We start from the raw sequence: 19,497 nt of genomic DNA, 5'->3' as shown, positions 1-19,497 counted from the left end.
ATTTGCCTACTGACCCATAAAGTCTTTTGGTAGCACAAGTGGTTAATGTGGTTGGCTGCTAACCCAAATGTTAGTGGTTTGAGTCCACTCAGAGGCACTAAAAGGCACCTGGTAGTCTACTTCAGAAAAATCCACCATTAAGAATCCGTGGAAAACAGTTCTACTATGGTGCACATGGGGTCATCATGAAGCAAAATTAACTCCAGGGCAACTGGTGGTGTTAGAATGGCTTGTACCTTTTAAAGTTTTATAAAGCAGAGAAAGCTGTGGTTGAAGAGGTCTGTTGCCTGAGAAAACTTGGTTTGGTGGCTCAGCATCATGGGCTAAGAAAGTAAGCTGCAATTTGCTGAATGCTCTTACATGCTGTCATTTGTCAATCAGAAAGAAGACTGCTTCTGTTCAAAGCCAAAAAGGCTACATCTGTAGCTGCTGTCCTCTGTAATTACGTTAACAAAAGCTTTTCCTAGTGGCCTACACGTGTATCACGTGACTATCCCTGGTTGCCGGGGAGTCTGGGAAAGCAAGTATTTATCAAGGCATATTATCACCTCAAACAGAATCAGAGTTCTTCTACAACCAGGAGAAGAAAAAAATAGATGAATGGGACCTCCTAAGAATCAAATCCCTATGTACATCCAAAAACTTCTCCAACAGGCTAAAAAGGGAAGCCACAGACTGGAAAAAAGTATTTGGTAATGACATGTCAGATAAGAGACTTATATCTAGAATTTATAAAATATTTGAGCACCGCAGCAAGATAAAGGTAAATAATCCAGTTGAAAAATGGGCAAAGGATATGAACAGACACAGCAAAGGATATGAACAGACATTTCAACAAAGAAGACATTCAGATGGCCAACAATCATATAAAGAAATGTTTGAAATCCTTATTTCTAAGAGAGATGCAAATCAAAACAACTATGAGATGTCATCTCACCCCAGTAAAAATAGCACAATTTAACAGAACAGAAAGCAACAAATGCTGGAGAGGTTGTAGAGAAACTGGAAGCCTTATTCACTGTTGGTGGGAGTGTAAAATGATGCAACCACTGTGAAGGCAGTGTGGCATTTTCTCAAAAAGTTGCAAATAGAGCTACCATTTAACCCAGCAATTCCACTACTGGGAATATACCCTGAAGAGACCATAGCTGACATCCAAGCAGATATATGCACACCCATGTTTATCCTGGCTTTGTTCACAATAGCAAGGAGTTGGAAACAATGTAAGTGCCCATCAACAAATGAATGGATAGAGAAGTTGTGGTATATTCACACAATGGAATACTATGTTGCATTGAAAAACAAAGAACTCATGCAATATTATTCAAAATGGGTGAGCCTGGAGAACATTATGCTGAGTGAAATATCTTTCACAAAAGGACAAATACTGTATGGTGTCACTGTTTTAAAACAGGACTGACATCGGGGTTGGGGGCAGACTGAGAAAGATGGGTTCAATAATGTATACTGCATTGAGACAGATGAGGGAGAAGACTGTTTAGGAGGAATATGATTAGGTATTATTGTCATGACAGGAGTCCTGAGCAAAGGCTGCATAGTGGAGTGGACCTGGGGGGAGGGATTATAAAACAATGAAAGAACTTTTCTTTTACTTTTCAAAGAGAAGAGGGTACTGAAGGGGGGAGGGGTGGGCAGGGAGAAAAGTGCAACAATGAATGAATGGAAATCCAAAGTCTCTGTAAATTTTCATTGACATTAATAATAATAAAAAATTAAACAAAAAATAAAAAGAAAACCAAAAAAACCCAGAGTCAGAATTCTGTGAGCAGGGAAGTAAGAGAAGTGATGCTGAGTAGGCACCAACAGTGTTTTCCATAATAGAAGACTCTGGCATCCGTTTGGAAATGGCATTTCATTAGAAGTGGTCCTTCATTGTAGCTTAAATATCCCTTAAAAGACAAGTAGTAATCCTTGTGACAGATGGCAGTGATGGTAAGTGTGAACTACATGAATTTTCCATAGGCAACTATTTTTGGCCTACAAAAACAGCCTGATACAGTTCAGCCAATATTCCTATGGTTCAAAGAACAAGGAAGAATGAAAAGGTTATATAACAGTGAAAAAGGGCATAATATGGCAACTGACTGGGTGGAAGGTGGTGAGAGAGGGGAGCAGTTGCAGCTGACATGGGCAGGAAACTGAAGGGAAGCCAAAGGTGAGTTTAGGTTACATTCTATTTATCAGTCTGGATTTTAGACAAATCAAAGGCAGTTTGTTTGGTTTTGTTCTTACAAAAAAACTTTGTCAGGCGTCAGCAGCTGAAATGCATCCAGTTATTTGTTGTGAGTTGTTTAAGAAGCAGTTACCATTTTCCTGAGTAATAACCATAGGGTAGGAGTCCCTGGATGACACGGTGCTTAAGCACTTCATCACTAACCAAAAGATTGCTGTTTTAAAGTCGGTCAGAGGCACGTCAGAAGAAAGCCCTGGGGATCTGCTTCCAAAAGGACAAAGCCTTGAAAACCCATTTTGCACATGGATCACCACAAGTCATACTCAACTCAATGGCAACTGTGGGGTCTTTTTACATTTTATTCTAATGATAAAGTAGTATCTAAATAGCTAAAATTTCCCAGCTCTTCTAGAAAATCCTTAAGTTGTCAAATTATTTTAAGAAATCAAACATCTGATTATTGTACTTCCAGGACCACATCTTGGGTCTCGTGAATGCTGCCTGAGAGACTTGGGTTATTCCACAGGACTGCTGGCTTCGTGGGGGCAACCACTGAGTAGTCTAGAATATGGTCAAGTGCAGCTCCTTTTTATCTGTTTTACTTATTGATCTTTCACATAAAAGTGACCGACAGTTCAGTTAAGAGTCCAACACTTAATGCATTATATATATATATATATATATATATATTTAGTGAATAATAAAATTCTGGAACCTCAAGGGTCCAACATTTAAATGTATGCTGGATAATCAATCTGGAAGCAGTTAGGCGCTTCCTAAAAAAAGCTAAACATAGAAATTCGATATGACCCAGCTATTCTACTGCTTGGAATATACCCTGGGAAAATGAGAACTGAGGCACAAATGGAGACTTGTACACCAATGTTCATAGCAGGGTTATTCACCATCGCCAGAACATGGAAGCAGCCCAGATGTCCAACCACAATCAAATGGATTGAGAAATTATGGTACATTCACACAAAGGAATATTACATAGTACGCAGCTAGCTTATGGAGAGCATATGCTGAGTGAACTGACTCAGTCCCACAAGGATAAATATTGTATAAAACCAATATTGTAGAATGAGTAAGAGGATCCAAGGGGGGGTTGGGAGGATGGAAGGAGACGGATGAAGATGTGCATAGTGGGGGTGGATTAATCATGGGGCTGTACAGTTTGATGAGGAGAGTGAGGGAAATTGGAAGAATCTGGTCTGAAAAAAACCCCACCAATAAAAATGAAAAAAAAGAAAAAAGAGAGAAATAAGTGTATGATGGATGCTGATGGCAGGGAAGTATATTCTGTTAGTTTTATCTAAGTAATATTTTCTTCTATTTCTCCTAATAATGACTCCAAATGAATTATTTGCCTAGTTTTGTCGTTTCTGTTTTTCATTTTATTTTCATTGTAATTTTAACAAACATGCAGAGAAGTTAGATTTTCATTCATTATTGTTGCACACTTTAGTCCGTCTCCCCAGTTCATGTGTTTGTTTGTTTTTTTAAAAAAATATTTGTTCCTTATTGCAAAATTACTTACCTTACCCCCTTCCCCCAGTCATCTTCACAATGATATACCACTTATTCTGGACTTTTATTATATGTATGATGACTAATCATATATTCATTTTAGACAGTTCTTTCCTTCATCTGTTCCAATGCATGGTCATTATCAATTCATTTTTATCCTATTCTCCTCCCAACTCCCCATGTCAGACCTGTTTTATAACAGTAGCGCTATGCAGTATTTGTCCTTTTGTGACTGAGATATCTCACTCAGCAAAATGTACCTAGTTTTTAGGAAAGAAAACCACCTCTTGGTTTCTTTCAGGTTGTAGATATTCTGTGGAGTGATCCAATGGCTCAGGAGGGCTGTAAGGCCAACACTGTGCGAGGAGACGGCTGCTACTTCGGGCCTAATGTGACAGAACAGTTGCTACAGAAATACAACCTGCAGTTTCTGATTCGTTCTCATGAGTGCAAACCTGAAGGCTATGAGTTCTGTCACAATCGCAAGGTGGGTGGACCCCCAAAGCACCCAGGCTCATGCAGCATGAGCATGGTCCTTAGCGTTCCTTCCAGGCCCAGAGGAGCTAAGCCTCTTGCTTTCTAACTAGCTTCTGGGTCTTAAATTTGTTACCTACTTGCTCAAAGAAACTAGATCCTTTAGAGCTGGCTGTGAATTTTATCAGCTCTTTAAAAACTTGAAATTTTATTGAAGACACCACTTACCAATACACTGATAAGAGAGAAAGGGACAAATATCCCATATCTTGGATGGTCTGGTGTTTGTCAAACACATCCTCTGTTCCTTAAGTCATATTACTTCCTGCCATGTCTCCAACAACCCTAAAAGACAATGGGATTCTGAAACTGTTTAAGGAAGGGATTAAGTATGGATTGATGGAATCACCAAATTTTACCTTATTTGTACAACCTAAAGCCATGTTAGGACAGCTTGTCTCAAACAGTGTACCTAAGAATAATAGGTTCCCGTGTATGTGTATATGGGCCAGGGGAGGGGTATTTTTGGGGGTATGAGTAATCTATGAAATGTTTAGATATATGATGTCTAAATTATCTAGTGCTGCTATTAACAGAGAGAATCACATGTGAATGTTTCTAACATACAGAACTGAACTTTGTTCTTTTGCACTTTGTTGTTGTGTGCTGCTGCAGAGTTGGATCTGATGTGTAGCTGACCCTCGAGTGGGTTTTCAGAGGCAGTTAATTGCACAGTAGGAGACTGCCCATCCTTCTCCCACAGAGTGACTGTTGGCTTGAACTACATGCCTTCAGGATTGTGGTGCAGCTTCTTGCCACTAGGCCACCAGAGCTCTCTTTTTGTACTTTAGGAGACTAGAAGTCATAGTTCAGGGCACTAGTTCGAGGGGATGTTTCCTTTCTTTGTTGGCTTTAGAGGAAAGTCCTTGTTTCCTTTCAGTGTGTGTGGGCCCAGTGTTCTTGAAGTGGGCCCATGTGTCATGGCATCCATCTTTTCCTGGGTCTAGGAGGTTCTGAGTGTAGGGATCCTGGTTCTAAAGGACAAATCCTACTCCCAGCTCTTCTTTCTCGGTGGAAGATAGGTTCCTCCTCTACTTGTTTTTCTCTGCTTTCATCTCTTGTAAATGATAAAAGGATGCAGTACACACCCCAGTGAACTCCTGTCATCAGAGCTGTGACTTGAATAAAGATTTTGCATCTCACCCAAAACCCTTACATCATATCATCTCACATCACAGGAATTTTTTTAACATAATTTGCATCATCACCTAGCCAAGTTGATAATTTTTTGGTCAGGGGGGCACATAACTCTTGACATGTTTCATCATTTTGAGATTTTTTTTTAAGACTTCTAATTTTTTTAAATTTTTTAATTTTTTAAATTTTTATTGTATTGTTTTTAAGTGTACCATCAAATCAGATCTGACTGGTACAGGAGGAGATTGCGCCCTCCTTCTCCAGCAGAGCATCTGGTGGATTTGAACCGCGTACCTCTGGTATTGCAGTGCAGTGTCTTGCCACTAGGGAAGACTTCTAATTTAAAAAAAATATTTTTTATTGGTTTTCATAAAAAATTTGTGTAGATTATGTTCCACACTTTTGTGTTTCTATACAATCATTACTATACATTGTGTTTATAAAATTAATCACCATTGAACTATGCCCACCGTTACTCCATCCCCCACCAGATCTTTCCCATTTCCTTTCCATCCTCCCTCCACCCATCAAACTGTGTGACCCTATGACTTCCCCCTGCCCACCCTCATCTCTCTGTTCTCCTTTCCCTTCTTGGACCTCCATACACGTTTTACTAGTTATCCTTTTATTTTTACAGTAACAATTTCTACAGTATTTGTCCTTATGAAATTGAGTTGTTTCACTCAGCATAGTGCTCTCCAGTATATACAGTGTCTTTTGAAATTGTTGCTCTTGAGTGCTGAGTAGGATTCCATCATGTGAAGGTACCACAATTTCTCAATCCATTGTGGTTGGACATGTGTTGAAACATGCGTTTCCATGTTCTTGGTGATAGTGAATAATGCTGCTATGAGCACTGGTGTACAAATTTCTGTTTGTTGGAGGCTTTTAAATTTTGAAGTTCATTGTAGATCTCAAAAAAAAATATTTCATGCTTCACAAGGAGAACTTTTTGGCCCCCACAACGTAATTCAGGAAGCCCAACACTCCTTAACCATTAAACTGGTTTTAATAACTCAGTTCCCTGCCAGGTGTAAGTCCCATGTTATGAGGCCTAGTTTACCTCTAAATTGAACCACAGTCTTTTCTATTACTTTTGGAAACAAATAAAAACAACAAAGTATCACTTCACCCTAGAAAACTTCAATAAGCCATTAAACAACAAATGGGCAAGGGTGTGGAGACATTGGAACTCTCATATAGTGTTGGTGGAAATGCAAAATGGTGCAACCACTATGGAAAGCAGTTTGGCAGTTCCTTTAAAGGTTGTAAATAGAAATGTTTGATCTAGCAATCTCACTACTAGATATATATCTTAAAGAAATAAAAGGAGCAATACAAACAGATAAATGCACTTCCGTGTTTATTGCTATATTAATCGTAACAGCAAAGATATGGAAACAATCCTAGTGCCCACCAACAGATAAATGAATAACTATGGTACATTCCCATAGTTGTTGTTGTTGTTGTTGTTATGTGCCATCGATTTCCCTGCGACTGATAGAGACCCTATGGACAGCAGCTCTGAAGCCTGCCCTGTCCTGAGCCAGTGTCTCTAATTAGAGTGCCACAATGCAACATTAAAAGGCAATAAAGAATTCAGGAAACACTGCATATACATGAATGAATCTAACGGGCATTATGCTGAGTGAAATAAGCCAGTCACAAAAGAACAAATATTGTATAAGACAGCTATCATAAAAAGCCAATTGAAAGTTTACATACAGATAGGATTATTTTAGTATTGCTACCCCAGAGGGAAAGGGAGAAAGAAGGAAGTAAACAAACGTAACCACTAGCTCTAGTGGCCTAATGGTAAGGAGTTGTGGTACCAACCTGAAGGCATGAGGTTTAAATCTAACAATTGCTTCTAGGGAGAAAAATGAGCAGTCTTTTCCTCTGTAATTTACTGCCTCTGAAAACCCACTGCAGGCTCAGCTATGAGTCGTTTCTGACTCAGTGGCACATAACAACAAGGTAGCCAAAGGGAAAGATAATAAAGTAATAGTCTGTATTTGGCAATATTTAATCCTTGATAATGAAGTAATAGTCTATATTTGGCAATATTCAAGTCTTGAATTAGCACTTATGGGGATTGTATTTAACATTATAAAACAAAATGTATATTAATTGTTGATTGAAAAACAATATAATTTGTAAACTTTCACTCAAGCCAAAATAGGGGGGAAAAAACCCAAGCACAAAACAGATTGTGATTATGTTCTATCAGAGTTAAAATTTCATTTGAGTCATAGACATTTTCTCAACTCCCACCCTACTAACATTGGTCACTTCTTTTCTTCAGATGTTGAAAATATACACCAATTTAATGGTTTCTGCATGTACAACCTTTGTGAGTTGTGTGACCATTCTTAACTCCTTTTCTGAGTTGGGGTTTATTTTTTTCTCTTTCATTGAGATAAACTCTCTGCCCCTAATCTTTTGTTGTTGTTGTTTTGTTTTAAATTTTGTGTTGATTGGTTTACAAAATTTATATACATTGTGTTTCACACTATTATTTATTCACATTGTGTTTCATACAATCATTCACATGCATTATATTTTATAAAATTAATCACCATTGGACCATGCCCATCATTACTCTGTCTTTTCAGGTCCCAGCCAGATCCTTCCTATTTCCTTCACCCCTGCCCTCCAGTCACCAAATTGAGCAAACATGTGACTTCACCCCTACCCATCCTCACCCCTCTGCTCCCATCCCTTCCCTCTTTGGGTCTCCATACATGTCATCCTTCTATTTTTACAATAATGGTCTTATGCAATATTTATCCTTGTGAGACTGAGTTAGTGCACTCAGCATAATGCTCTCCAGTCTCTCCCAAGTTATATAGTATTTTTCAAAATTCTTGCTCCTGAGTGCTGCATAGTATTCCATTGTATGAATGTACTACAATTTTTCCAATCCATTTGATTGTGATTGGACATTTGGGCTGTTTCCAGGTTCCATGGAGGCCCATGAGTATTCTGTAAACTTTTGTTATGAGACCCTTGCCTGAGATGGTATTGCCAAAAGTTCCCCCCCCACCCAGTTTATAGGTTTTCTTTTGGAAAAAGTTTTTGATGAGCAGAGAGATTTAATTTTTAGAAAGTCCCATTCATCAATTTTATCCTCTCCAGATTGTGCATTTCTGGCTATATTTGGCAGTCTCTTTATACCATAGACTAGGACTGCTTTTTTTTTTTAAATAGAGATTTTTAAAAAAAATTTATTATTAATTTCAATGAAACTTTACAGAGACTTTGGATTTCCATTCGTTCATTGTTGCACTTTTCTCCTCTCCCAACCCTCCCCCCCCGCCAGTACACTACCCTCTTGGAAAAGTAAAAGAAAAATTCTTTCATTGATTTACAAACCCTCCCTCCAGATCCACTCCACTATGCAGCCTTTGCTCTGGACTCCTGTCATGACAAAAATACCTAATCAAATATCTCTTTTAAATAGTTTTCTCCCTCATCTGTTTCAATGCAGTATACACTATTTGTTGCATCTTTTTCAGTCTGCCCCCAACACCGATGTCATTCCTGTTTTAAAACAGTGGCACCATGAAGTATTTGTCCTTTTGTGACAGATATTTCACTCAGCATAATGTCCTCCAGGGTCACCCATTTTGAATAATATTGCATGAGTTCCTTGTTTTCAGTGCAGCATAGTATTCCATTGTGTGAATATACCATAGCTTCTCTATTCATTCGTTTGTTGATGGGCACTTAGGTTGTTTCCAACTCCTTGCTATTGTGAACAAAGCTGCAATTAACATGGGTGTGCATATATCTGCTTGGGTGTCAGTTATGGTCTCTTTGGGGTATATTCCCAGTAGTGGAATTGCTAGGTCAAATGGTATCTCTATTTTCAACTTTTTGAATAAGCACCATACAGCCTTCTACAGTGGTTGTACCATTTTATACTTCCACCAACAGTGAATAAGGGTTCCAGTTTCTCCATAATCTCACCAGCATTTATTGCTTGCTGTTCTGTTAAATTTTTCTAGTCTTACTGGGGTGAGATGATATCTCATAGTTGTTTTAATTTGCATCTCTCTTAGAGCTAAGGATTTTGAACATTTCTTCATGTGCTTGTTAGGCATCTGATTGTCTTCTTTGGTGAAGTGTCTGTCCATTTTTCAATGGAATATTTACCTTTATCTTGTTGTGGTGCTCAAGTATTTTATAAATTCTGGATATAAGGCCCTTATTTGTTATGTCATTATCAAATACTTTTTCCCAGTCTGTGGCTTCCCTTTTTACCCTGTTGGAGAAGTTTTTGGATGTGCATAGGGATTTGATTCTTAAAAGGTGCCATTCATCTATTTTATCTTCTCCTGGTTGTGGGTTTTTCAGGATATGTGGAATACTGTTTATGTTGTGGATTAGGACTTGTAGCATTTTCTTTAATGAAGATTATAGTCCTTGGTTTTAGTCCTAGGTCCATGATCCACCTTGAGTTGGTTTTTGTATGTAGAGTGAGGTGTGGATCTTGCTTAAATCTTTTGCAGATACTTTTCCAATTTTGCCAACACAATTTGTTAAAAAGGTCATTTCCCCACTTAACTGATTTCATCTCCTTGTCATAGATAGATGGGCTTTAATTGAGATTTTAATGAAAGTTTATAAAGAACCTGAATTTCCATTCATCCATAGTTGCTCATTAAACTTGACCCCAGTTTGTCACTTATGAACTCTATGGTTTGGGGCTTTATTCTTAGGTCTCTGATTCACCTTGAGTTGATTTTTGTGTATGGTGTGAGATGTGGATTCTGTTTCAGCTTTCTGCAGGTAGCAGTCCAGTTTCGCCAGCACCATTTGTTGAAGAGGTTGTCATTTCCCCCTTGATGCTTTGATTTCCTTGTCAAGTATCAGTTGACCATAGATAGCTGGGTATATTTTTGGGTTCTTCATTCTGTTCCCTTGGTCTATGTGCCTGTCATTGTACCAGTATCATGCTGTTTTGGTTGCTACTGCTGTGTAGTAAGTTTTGAGGTAAGGGAGTGCTATGCCTCTCACTTCATTTTTGTTTTTTTTTTTCAGAAGATGCTTCTCTTAGTTTATTCTATATGCAGTTGTTAGGGGCTGTCTAGTTGAGTTGGACTCATAATGGTGCTATCAACAATAGATTTGAACCCAATCCTACCTTGTGCCATGCTCCTCATCTCTGACACACTTGGGTCCTTTGTTGCAGTCACTATGTGCTCATTTGGAGCAACTTCCTTTCTGAGCTCTACCTCCAATACTATAGCTGTCCACATTAGCCTCTTGCTCATAGGTTTTCAGAGGCTTATTATTTCAGAAGTGGATGGCCAATGCTGCTTCCTAGTGTCTCTTAATCTGGGAGCTCTGCTGAAATCTGCCCGCCATGGATGACCCTTGTGTCATTTGAAACACAAATGGCATTGCTTTTAGCAACCCACAACAATAAACTGACAGGCTCACAATGCTCAAGGCAGACATAGTTTACTCAGAAAGTCTGAAGTTAGTGAGAATTTGAAATTTTGCACTGTTCTTTTGATCATGATTCGTCTTTGGAATCTTTGCTGAAAATATTCAGTAATCTACCCAGGTACCATCCATTTCCACTGTTTTCATGTCAAAAGAGGCAGTTGTTCATGGTAGCAATTAGCCACACATCTCATAGCTTCCTCCTGTTCCTGACTCTTCATCCTCCTTTACTCCAGATGACTTGATATCAATTGTTGTGCTGTGGCCTGCCACTTGCAAGTCTTGAGTTTGAATCTAGGTACTATTCAACTAGGAGAACAGAAGCACTGAACATTAGGTTAATTAATTGGGATGTTCCAAGAAACCATGACCCTAAACCTACAAAATCAAACGAGAACTAAGTCCCATGATGTGTTTGATTGTATGTATGTAGCTTCAACAGCTATTATCTCTGTGTGTGTATGTATGATTGTTATAGATATACTTTTGCAAATTCAACTTCTTACATATGTATGTACAAGTTATTTGACATCATTTACTATATTGGCTGTGCAATCATACACCAATTACCACATTTTATTTTTCCATTAATCTTTAATGTCCCTTTAAGTTGTTTTTTTTAATTAATGAATTTCTTTTTTTTATAACTTTTCAAATAAATTCCACGAATTATCATCATCCATCATTGTCAATCTAGAAACAATTTTTCAAAGGGCACCAATCTATGCTGTGACTATCTAAAACTTTTGCTCACAATCTAGATTCTTGGATTTAATATCCAGGGTAAAGAGACCTTTATTAATTTCTTTTTCCAATCATTACATTTCTTTCAGGGGAGTGTTTACATGTCCAATTCATCTTAACGAGGTTGCTCTCCTCTCAGGTCCCTCTGCGTCTACTTGAAATCTTTAAGGGTAACAATTACAGAGTAAAGAAGCACAAAGAGATACTACAAGGCCAGCTACAGAGATATCTAATACATAATAGCATTCTAAATTTCTAATTAACCCCACCCCACTTAAAATTACTAAAATCCCTCCCACCTCTAAAGCCTTTAAGTTGTTTTAAGCTTTTGACTATTGTGAATTGTGCTCCAGTGAACACTGATGTAAACATTTTTGAGTCTCTGTTGTCTCATCTTTTGGGTATAAACCTAGGAATGGTCATATGGCAGTCCTGTTTTTTAGATTTTGGAAGAACTTCAATACTCTTTTCCACAATATCTGTAATATTTTGCATTCCAGCAATGGATAATTGTTCCAGTGTCCTTGATAAAGTCAGTGTTGTCACCATTTATCATGATGTCACTTATTGGTTAAGTTGTGAGATTTTTTTTTAATTGTGAAACGTTCTAATCCTTCATCCGCTCCTCTTGTGTGATTTACTGCCTCTGAAAACTTGAGTGTTAATATGAGCTGATGCAGACTTGAGGGCACACAACACTGACAACAATCTACACTGAAGCCTGTAGGATTTGATCTTCATCAGTAGTACTTCCAGTCCTCTTCACTTTCAGCAAAAAGTTTGTGTTCACTGTCAACCTTGATACTATAGGTTGTTTATGAGTCTTTCTCCAAACCTCGTACATGTTTTTTTCTTCATACAGTCCAGATTCTCAGATTATATTCTCAACATATAGAATATGTTTGTTAAAAAACTATAACCCTTAGTTCAAATCCACCAGATGCTCTGATGGAGAAGGAGGGGCAATCTCCTCCTGTACCAGTCAGACCCGATTTGACAGTGCACACACAAAATATAATAAAATAAAATATTAAAAAAAACCCCTATAACCCTGAAATGTACTATGGTAAACCATGAAATATTCTTATTGTTTTGTTGGAATGAATGCCTACTGGTCAATGTACAGACTCCATATGGACACAATTGTTCTGTAATTCTTGTTCTTCACAATGTTACCCATAATGTGTTATGATCTACTCAGTTGAATGCTTTTGTATAGTCATTTCTTTAAAGCAGACTCTTGTAATTTAATAGAGATTACATTGAAGACCCTTTATGAGGTGGATGGATTCAGTGACTAGAGTAATCAGGATGGGTGTGTCAGAGGCAGTGCGACTGGCACAGGATAGAGCAGGGTTTAGGGCTGTTGTACATAGAGTCACTATGAGTCGCAAGCGACTTGATGGCACATAAGAACAACAGCAACACATTGAATCTGTAGATTGTTTTGTATAGTATTGACACTTTGACAATATTAAGTTCCCAGTGCATAAACATGGACGTTTTTTCCATCTTGTTTTCTTTACTATCTTTCACCAGGTCTTTAATTTTTGTTTAGAATTCTTTACATACCTAGATGTATTTATTTCCTAGGCATTTTATTCTCTAGATGCTATTCATTTTTTTATTTCCATTTCAGGTTTCCATTGCTTATTTTTAGAAATGAGACTAATTTTTGCTTGTTTACCTTGTACATTCCAACTTTGCTAAATTCCTCTATTAACTGTAGAAGTTTTCTTATGGGCTTTAAGATTTTTCTGTACATATTATCATATAATCCATGAATAAAGATAATTTTACTCCTTTTCCTATCTAGATATATTTCTTTTCTTTTCTTTTTTTTTTTTTTGTCTTATTGCTTTGGCTAGGGCTTCTGACACAATGCTGAATAGAAATATTGAGAGTGGGCACCTTTATCTTGTTTCCAAAGGGTAAGCTCTCAATTAAGTATAATGTTGACTTTTGGCTTTTGATATATTTCCTGAATCATACTCAGGAATTTCCCTTCTATTCCAATCTTCTTTAGGATTTCCATCCAGAAAGAGTGTTAGATTTTATGAAATATTTTTTTCTGCATTTACATAGATGATCATGTATTGTTTTCTTTTGTTCTATTTATGTGATGTAGTATACTAATTGATTTTCTAATGTTGGATAGTACCTGCATTCCTTGAATAAATCCTAATTGACCATGGTATATGACTCCTTTAATAGGCTATTCTGTTTGCTTTCTGTTCACTTATATTTTGCTGAGCATTGTTGCTTCTATATTTATAAAATGCAAAAGAGATAGAAGATAAGAAATATCTTAAAAGAGATATAGGCCTATACTTTTTCTTTCTTTATTTGTGATGTCTTTTTCTGGTTTTGGCATCAAAGTTATGTTGACCTCATGAAATGAATTAGGGAGTATTCATTTCTGGTCTTCTCTTTGGAAGAGTTAAAACACCTTTTTAAAAAAGTGACCCCAAAACAATACAAGAAATAATAGGCACCAATGAAGTTGGGTTGTCTGTATATAAAAAGATCAGTGGTGTGAATTCTCAATTTCCACAGGAAAAAGATCTGGCAAGCTGCTGCTGAAAAGATTAAAGCATAGATAAGTATTTGGGGCAATTGCCCTCTGAGGGTTGTTTGAGTCAAAATAGATTCAGCGCCACCCAATAGCAACAACAGATAGATGCAGTGTGAAGAGTTCCTCAGTGGAGATGAATGTCTGTCTTTCTTTTATTTCAATTTAGGTACTAACCATCTTTTCTGCCTCCAACTACTATGAAGTTGGCAGTAACAGAGGAGCCTATGTCAAACTGGGACCAACCTTGACCCCTCATATTGTACAATATCAAACTAACAAGGCAACTCACTCGCTAACCATGATGCAAAGGCAAGAATTTACAATGAATGATTTTCAGAAAAGCAAAATTACTATGTTTGACCTTTGAAGTGTCATATATCATTCCATTTGTCCAAGTTCCTAGTAAGAATTCAGAAGGTAGTTATGTCAATACACAGGTCTAAAGGAGACATGAGAACAGAGATCTCCTCTCTTCTATTCCAAAATCTCTACATATTCATCGGGGAGCAACACATTTGCTTCATGTAGAAGTTATTCTCAATGGGCACATCTCTGGTGTGTTGAAGTCTCTTAACACCAAGTCACTATGTCTTCCTAGGGTAACCCTCTGTTTTCTCACTGCCTCATTACAGTCCTACCAATTTAGAATCTCCAAGGGTGGGGCCCAGGCAACTGGATGCCACTGTTTTCTGTGGTTTTAGGTATCCCTACAAAAGGTACATCTGTAAGGACTCGTATAAATAGTGTGTAAAATGTTTTTAAAGTTGTGTCTTTAACAAAATAATTTTAAAAGCACTTAGATCTTTGAACTAACTGCAACTATCAGTTGTATTAAATCAAATGCAACATCACCTAGTTTATTCAGAAGTCACTTACTGAGCAGCTTCAAGTATCTGAGCACAATGGGAAGCATAGAAATAAGGAATGAAATATATCCAGGCAACCAAAACTGTTGTCACAGTGCCCACAAACTCAAATAGCATATATTTCCTAGAAGAACTCTCCTTCAGAATCCATTTACTTTTCATTTAAGCTCACTTCTCACAAGAATAGCACAGCTGGTCTGGAAACTGGCTGCCAAGATTTGACTCTTGGCCATAACTCTTATTGGCTTTGTGACCTTGGGCAACTTGCATGCTCTTTCTGTAATGAACATGATAATCCCATCAGTGATGTTGGAAGATTAATGAGATGGACTGTGTAAGGCTCTGTATTTTAGGAAATGCTTAATTCAGTTGCTTCACCTAGAAAAGAGCGTCTCCACTATCTCCTAAAGATCTCACTGTGCTGCGGCTCTGAATGATAATTGCTTGTGACTACGTTTTGCCAGGAAGATGTAAATGGTTAGCCACACCAGTGGTTCTTAAACATGTGAGGGATGTGGAAGGGTTGCATACTGAAATCTGGGATGAGTTTAAAAGAGTTTACACCTTTTTTGGGCTCTGTGAAGTCAGGTTAAGGATTTTATGCTAAATGCTTAAAACCTAGAAGGCAGATTTTTAGCTATCAAAATATAATTTCAATGGTTTTGAACTTTTGCCCATTCAACATGTAAGTTATTTGTTCATCAGTTATAGAATATCTAGTTTCCCAGTGAGTCAGGATAAATAAAAAGTATATTTTGTTTGAGTTCTTATTGTCTTCTTTATTCGACTAGAGATATTCATTGAACCCTTATTTTGTTGTGTTTTTTTAAAAAGGTAGTATTTGATATTAATTATATTGTTCAGTAATTTCCACATTTTATCATCTTTCTTTGGAATGAGTTCAAATACAGATCTCTTCCAGTTGGATGAGCACTAACTTTGGGCTAAAGCACTCGTATCCAGCATTATTCTGTTAAACCAATATGGATGAGAATGTGACATTAATATTATTTGGTCATTCATAGTTATAACCATTTAACAGAATAATAAATTGCAAGGAAAGAATAATGACACTTATTGAGTGGTTCTTATGTACCAGGTTTATATGACATTAATTTAAATTGTTTTACTTTAATTTCTTCATTTAATCTTAACAATCCTATGAGGTATCCACAGTTACTATCCCACTTTTACAGGTGGGAAAATTGAAGTATAGCACAGTTAGATAGCTTGTCAACAAAGTTGCTCTTTCTCCAAAGTCTCTGAGCTAACCACTACTCTATACTAGAAAATACAACAGAATTCAGTAAAACAATCCTATAGGCCTTTTGATACACAACTGGAGAAGTAAGGGAGGAGGGAGGAGAAATGAGATGGATTTTTTATTAAAAAAAACCAAGTTCTTAAGATTTTAAGAAAGAGGATAATTTGTTGTGTTTTTTTTTTAAAGCTTCCTTGACCCTTACAGACCTCACTGTTATAAATGTTCCCCTTATTCCATCCTAGGATTAGCAGAGTAGAAAAATCAGCTCTGAGAGCTCTTCGAGAAAAGTTATTTGCTCATTCTTCAGATCTTCTGAGTGAATTTAAGAAGCACGATGCAGACAAAACTGGTAAGACCAATAAAGCAAACAATTCATAAAGGGAGAATGCTCGGCCTCAGATCTGTCACACAATACTTAATGAATAAGTATTTGTTAAATGAAAGGTTGAGAAAAACATTCCTTTGACTGTTTCCTACATTTTATGAAAACTTCTGAGCATGTGTCAGTGGAATTTTCAGATTGACAATGGGAAGAAAGACCTAGTGATCTACTTTTTAAATCCTCCAACAAGAACCCTGTGGATCATAATTCTATTTCATTGTTCCTGTTGAAATAAGTCAGAAGCTAACTCAGCTGCAGACAACAACAATAATGTCGCATCTGCTGCTATTGCTGTTAGGTACCACTTCTGTGGTTGGTTCTGCCTCACAGCAAGCCTCCAGACAACAGAATGAAACACTGCCCAATCCTGCACCATCCTCACAATTCTCACCATGTTGGAGCCCATTATTGCAACCACAGTGCCAATCCATGCCTTGAAGATTTTCTTTTTTTCCACCTGACCCTTTATGTTAAGGAGCTCTGATGGAGTTAATAGTGGATTGCACTGCTAACTCAAAATCCATACTTTTCTGGTAGTCCAAATCTATCAGCACCTCCTCAGGAGAAAATCATTATGATTTACAGCCTCAGAAACCTGATGAAGCGTCATCAAGCAGTAGCACTGAATCTGAGTTTTACATTTTACTTTACCAAGTATAGTATTCTTTTCCTCCTGATACCATGACCAATAAGATAGTCTCACAATCCTTCCTTCTGGGGAGCATTCTTAGCTGTACGTCCTCCAAGACAGATTTATTTGTTCTTGTTGTTTTTATGTGCCGCCGAGTCAACTTCAACTCATAGCAACTCTATGCACATTAGCTCTGAACCTTGCCCTATCTTGATCAATCCCACTGTCTATGACACACCTGCTTTCATTGCGCTAGTCACTGTGTCAATCCATCTCATCCAGGCTCTTCCTCTTTTACACTGTCCTGCTACCCTTCGAAGCATGATCCCTTTCTCCAAGGACTGATCCCTCCTGGCCTTATGTCCAAAGTAAGTGAGATGAGGCATCAAAATCCTTGTCTCGAAGGAGCAACTGAGTTTCACCTCTCCAGGGCAGATCTGTTTGTTCTCTTGGCAATCTATGGTACATTTAATAATCTTCTCTAGCACCACAACTCAAAGGCATCGGTGATTCTTCTATAATCTCTAGTCATTATCCAGCTATCTGATGCATGACAAGTAATTGTAAAGGTCATGTCTTGGATCAGGAGCACCTTAGTCTCTAGACTGATGTCCTTGTTCTTTAACTCTCTGGAGAGGTCCCTGACAGCAGATTTTCCCAAGGCAATTAATCTTTTGACTGCTGGTGCCAAGAGCATTGATTACGGAACTGAGCAAGCTGAAATTGTTGAATACCTCAATCTCTTCTTCATCTATCATGGTGCTGCCAATTGCCCAGTGGGGAGAATCTTTGTTTTCTTGATATTGACCTTCAATCCATATTGAAGACTTCAGTATTTGACTTTCTGCAGCAAACCTTCAAGTCCTCTTCAGTTTTGTTGGGCAAGGTTGTGTTATATGCATAACTCAAGTTATTGAGTGTTCCTTCAATCCTGATACTATATTCCTACTCATAAAGTCTAGTCTCCTTAATGATCTGTTCTGCATATATATTGAAAAGATATGGAGACAGGTGCATCCCTGACATACTCTTTCTGATTTTGAACCATGCAGTGTTTCCCTGCTCTGTTCTGAGGACTGCTTCCTTGTCTAAGTTTTGCATAAACACAATCAAGTGTTCTGGGATTTCCATTCTTCTCAAGGTTAGCCACAATTTGTTGCAATCCACACAGTCTAATGCCTTTGCATAGTCAATGAAACACAGATATATATTCCTCTGGTACTCTTTGCTTTCTGCCAAGATCCAACTGAAATTGGTGATAATGTCCGTGGTGTCATGACTTCTCCTAAACCCTGCGTGTATTTCTGGTAGTTCTCTGTCAATGTACTGTTTGAGTCATTTTTGGGATATCTTCAGCAGAACTTTGCATGTGTGTGATATCAGTGATACTGTTTGATAATTTCTATACTGTGTGTGATAGAATGATAAAAAAGAAGATAACTTCCACCCTCAATTGGATCACCTCTTTTAAAAAAATGAATATAAACATGGATCTCTTCTGATCAGTTTGCCAGTGATTGTCTTCCAAGCTTTTTGGCTTAGAAAAGTGCAGACTTCCATCATGACATCTGTTGAAATATTTCAGTTAACACTGTCAATTCCCAGAATCCTGGTTTTTGCCAGTGTCTTCAGTGTAGCTTGGATATCTTCCTTCAGTACCATTCTTGATCATATGCTACTTCTTAAAATAGTCAGTATCAAGTCTTGCTTGTTATAGTGTTTGTGTGTATTCCTCCCATTTTTTAATGTTTTCTGTGACATTAAGTATTTAACCTATAGAGTCTCCAGTGGTGAAAATGAAAGCTTGAGTCTTTCACTTGAGAAACTCTGAACTTTTTCATCTTTTTGGGGGTTCTAAGTGCAGGATTCTGGACATCTCATTACAATACTTTGCTTTGTCTTCTTGAGTTGCCTTTTGAAATATTCTGCTCAGTCCTCTTTATTCCATAATTTCTTCCTTTTACTGTAGCTTTTCTACAGTTTACTGAAACTCTCTGAGTCTCTTTTGACATCTATTTTTGTCATATATATATAGTTGTTGTTGTTATGTGCCATCTAGTCGTTTCCGACTCATAGCGACCCTATGCACAACAGCTCTAAACCCTGCCCTATCCTGCACCAACCGCACCGCCTCCGACACACCCATCCCGATTACCCCAGTCACCGAATCAATCCATCTCATAGAG

At 37.7% G+C, this 19,497-nt stretch overlaps 1 protein-coding gene across 1 annotated transcript in view; it reads left to right on the top strand.

Annotated features, from left to right (window-relative positions):
• PPEF2 (protein phosphatase, EF-hand calcium binding domain 2) overlaps positions 1-19,497 on the top strand; it is an 85,303-nt gene that overhangs the window by 53,716 nt on the left and 12,090 nt on the right. Inside the window, exons 13-15 of the mRNA XM_006898478.1 lie at positions 4,026-4,211; positions 14,335-14,477; positions 16,541-16,647. Of these exons, the coding sequence (XP_006898540.1) occupies positions 4,026-4,211; positions 14,335-14,477; positions 16,541-16,647 (436 nt within the window). The remainder of the gene's footprint in view (positions 1-4,025; positions 4,212-14,334; positions 14,478-16,540; positions 16,648-19,497) is intronic.

Source organism: Elephantulus edwardii, unplaced genomic scaffold, assembly GCF_000299155.1.
Source record: "Elephantulus edwardii isolate Elephantulus edwardi_28Jun2011 unplaced genomic scaffold, EleEdw1.0 scaffold00230, whole genome shotgun sequence".
NCBI lineage: Eukaryota > Metazoa > Chordata > Mammalia > Macroscelidea > Macroscelididae > Elephantulus > Elephantulus edwardii.
This window is presented reverse-complemented; position numbering and strand designations above follow the sequence as displayed.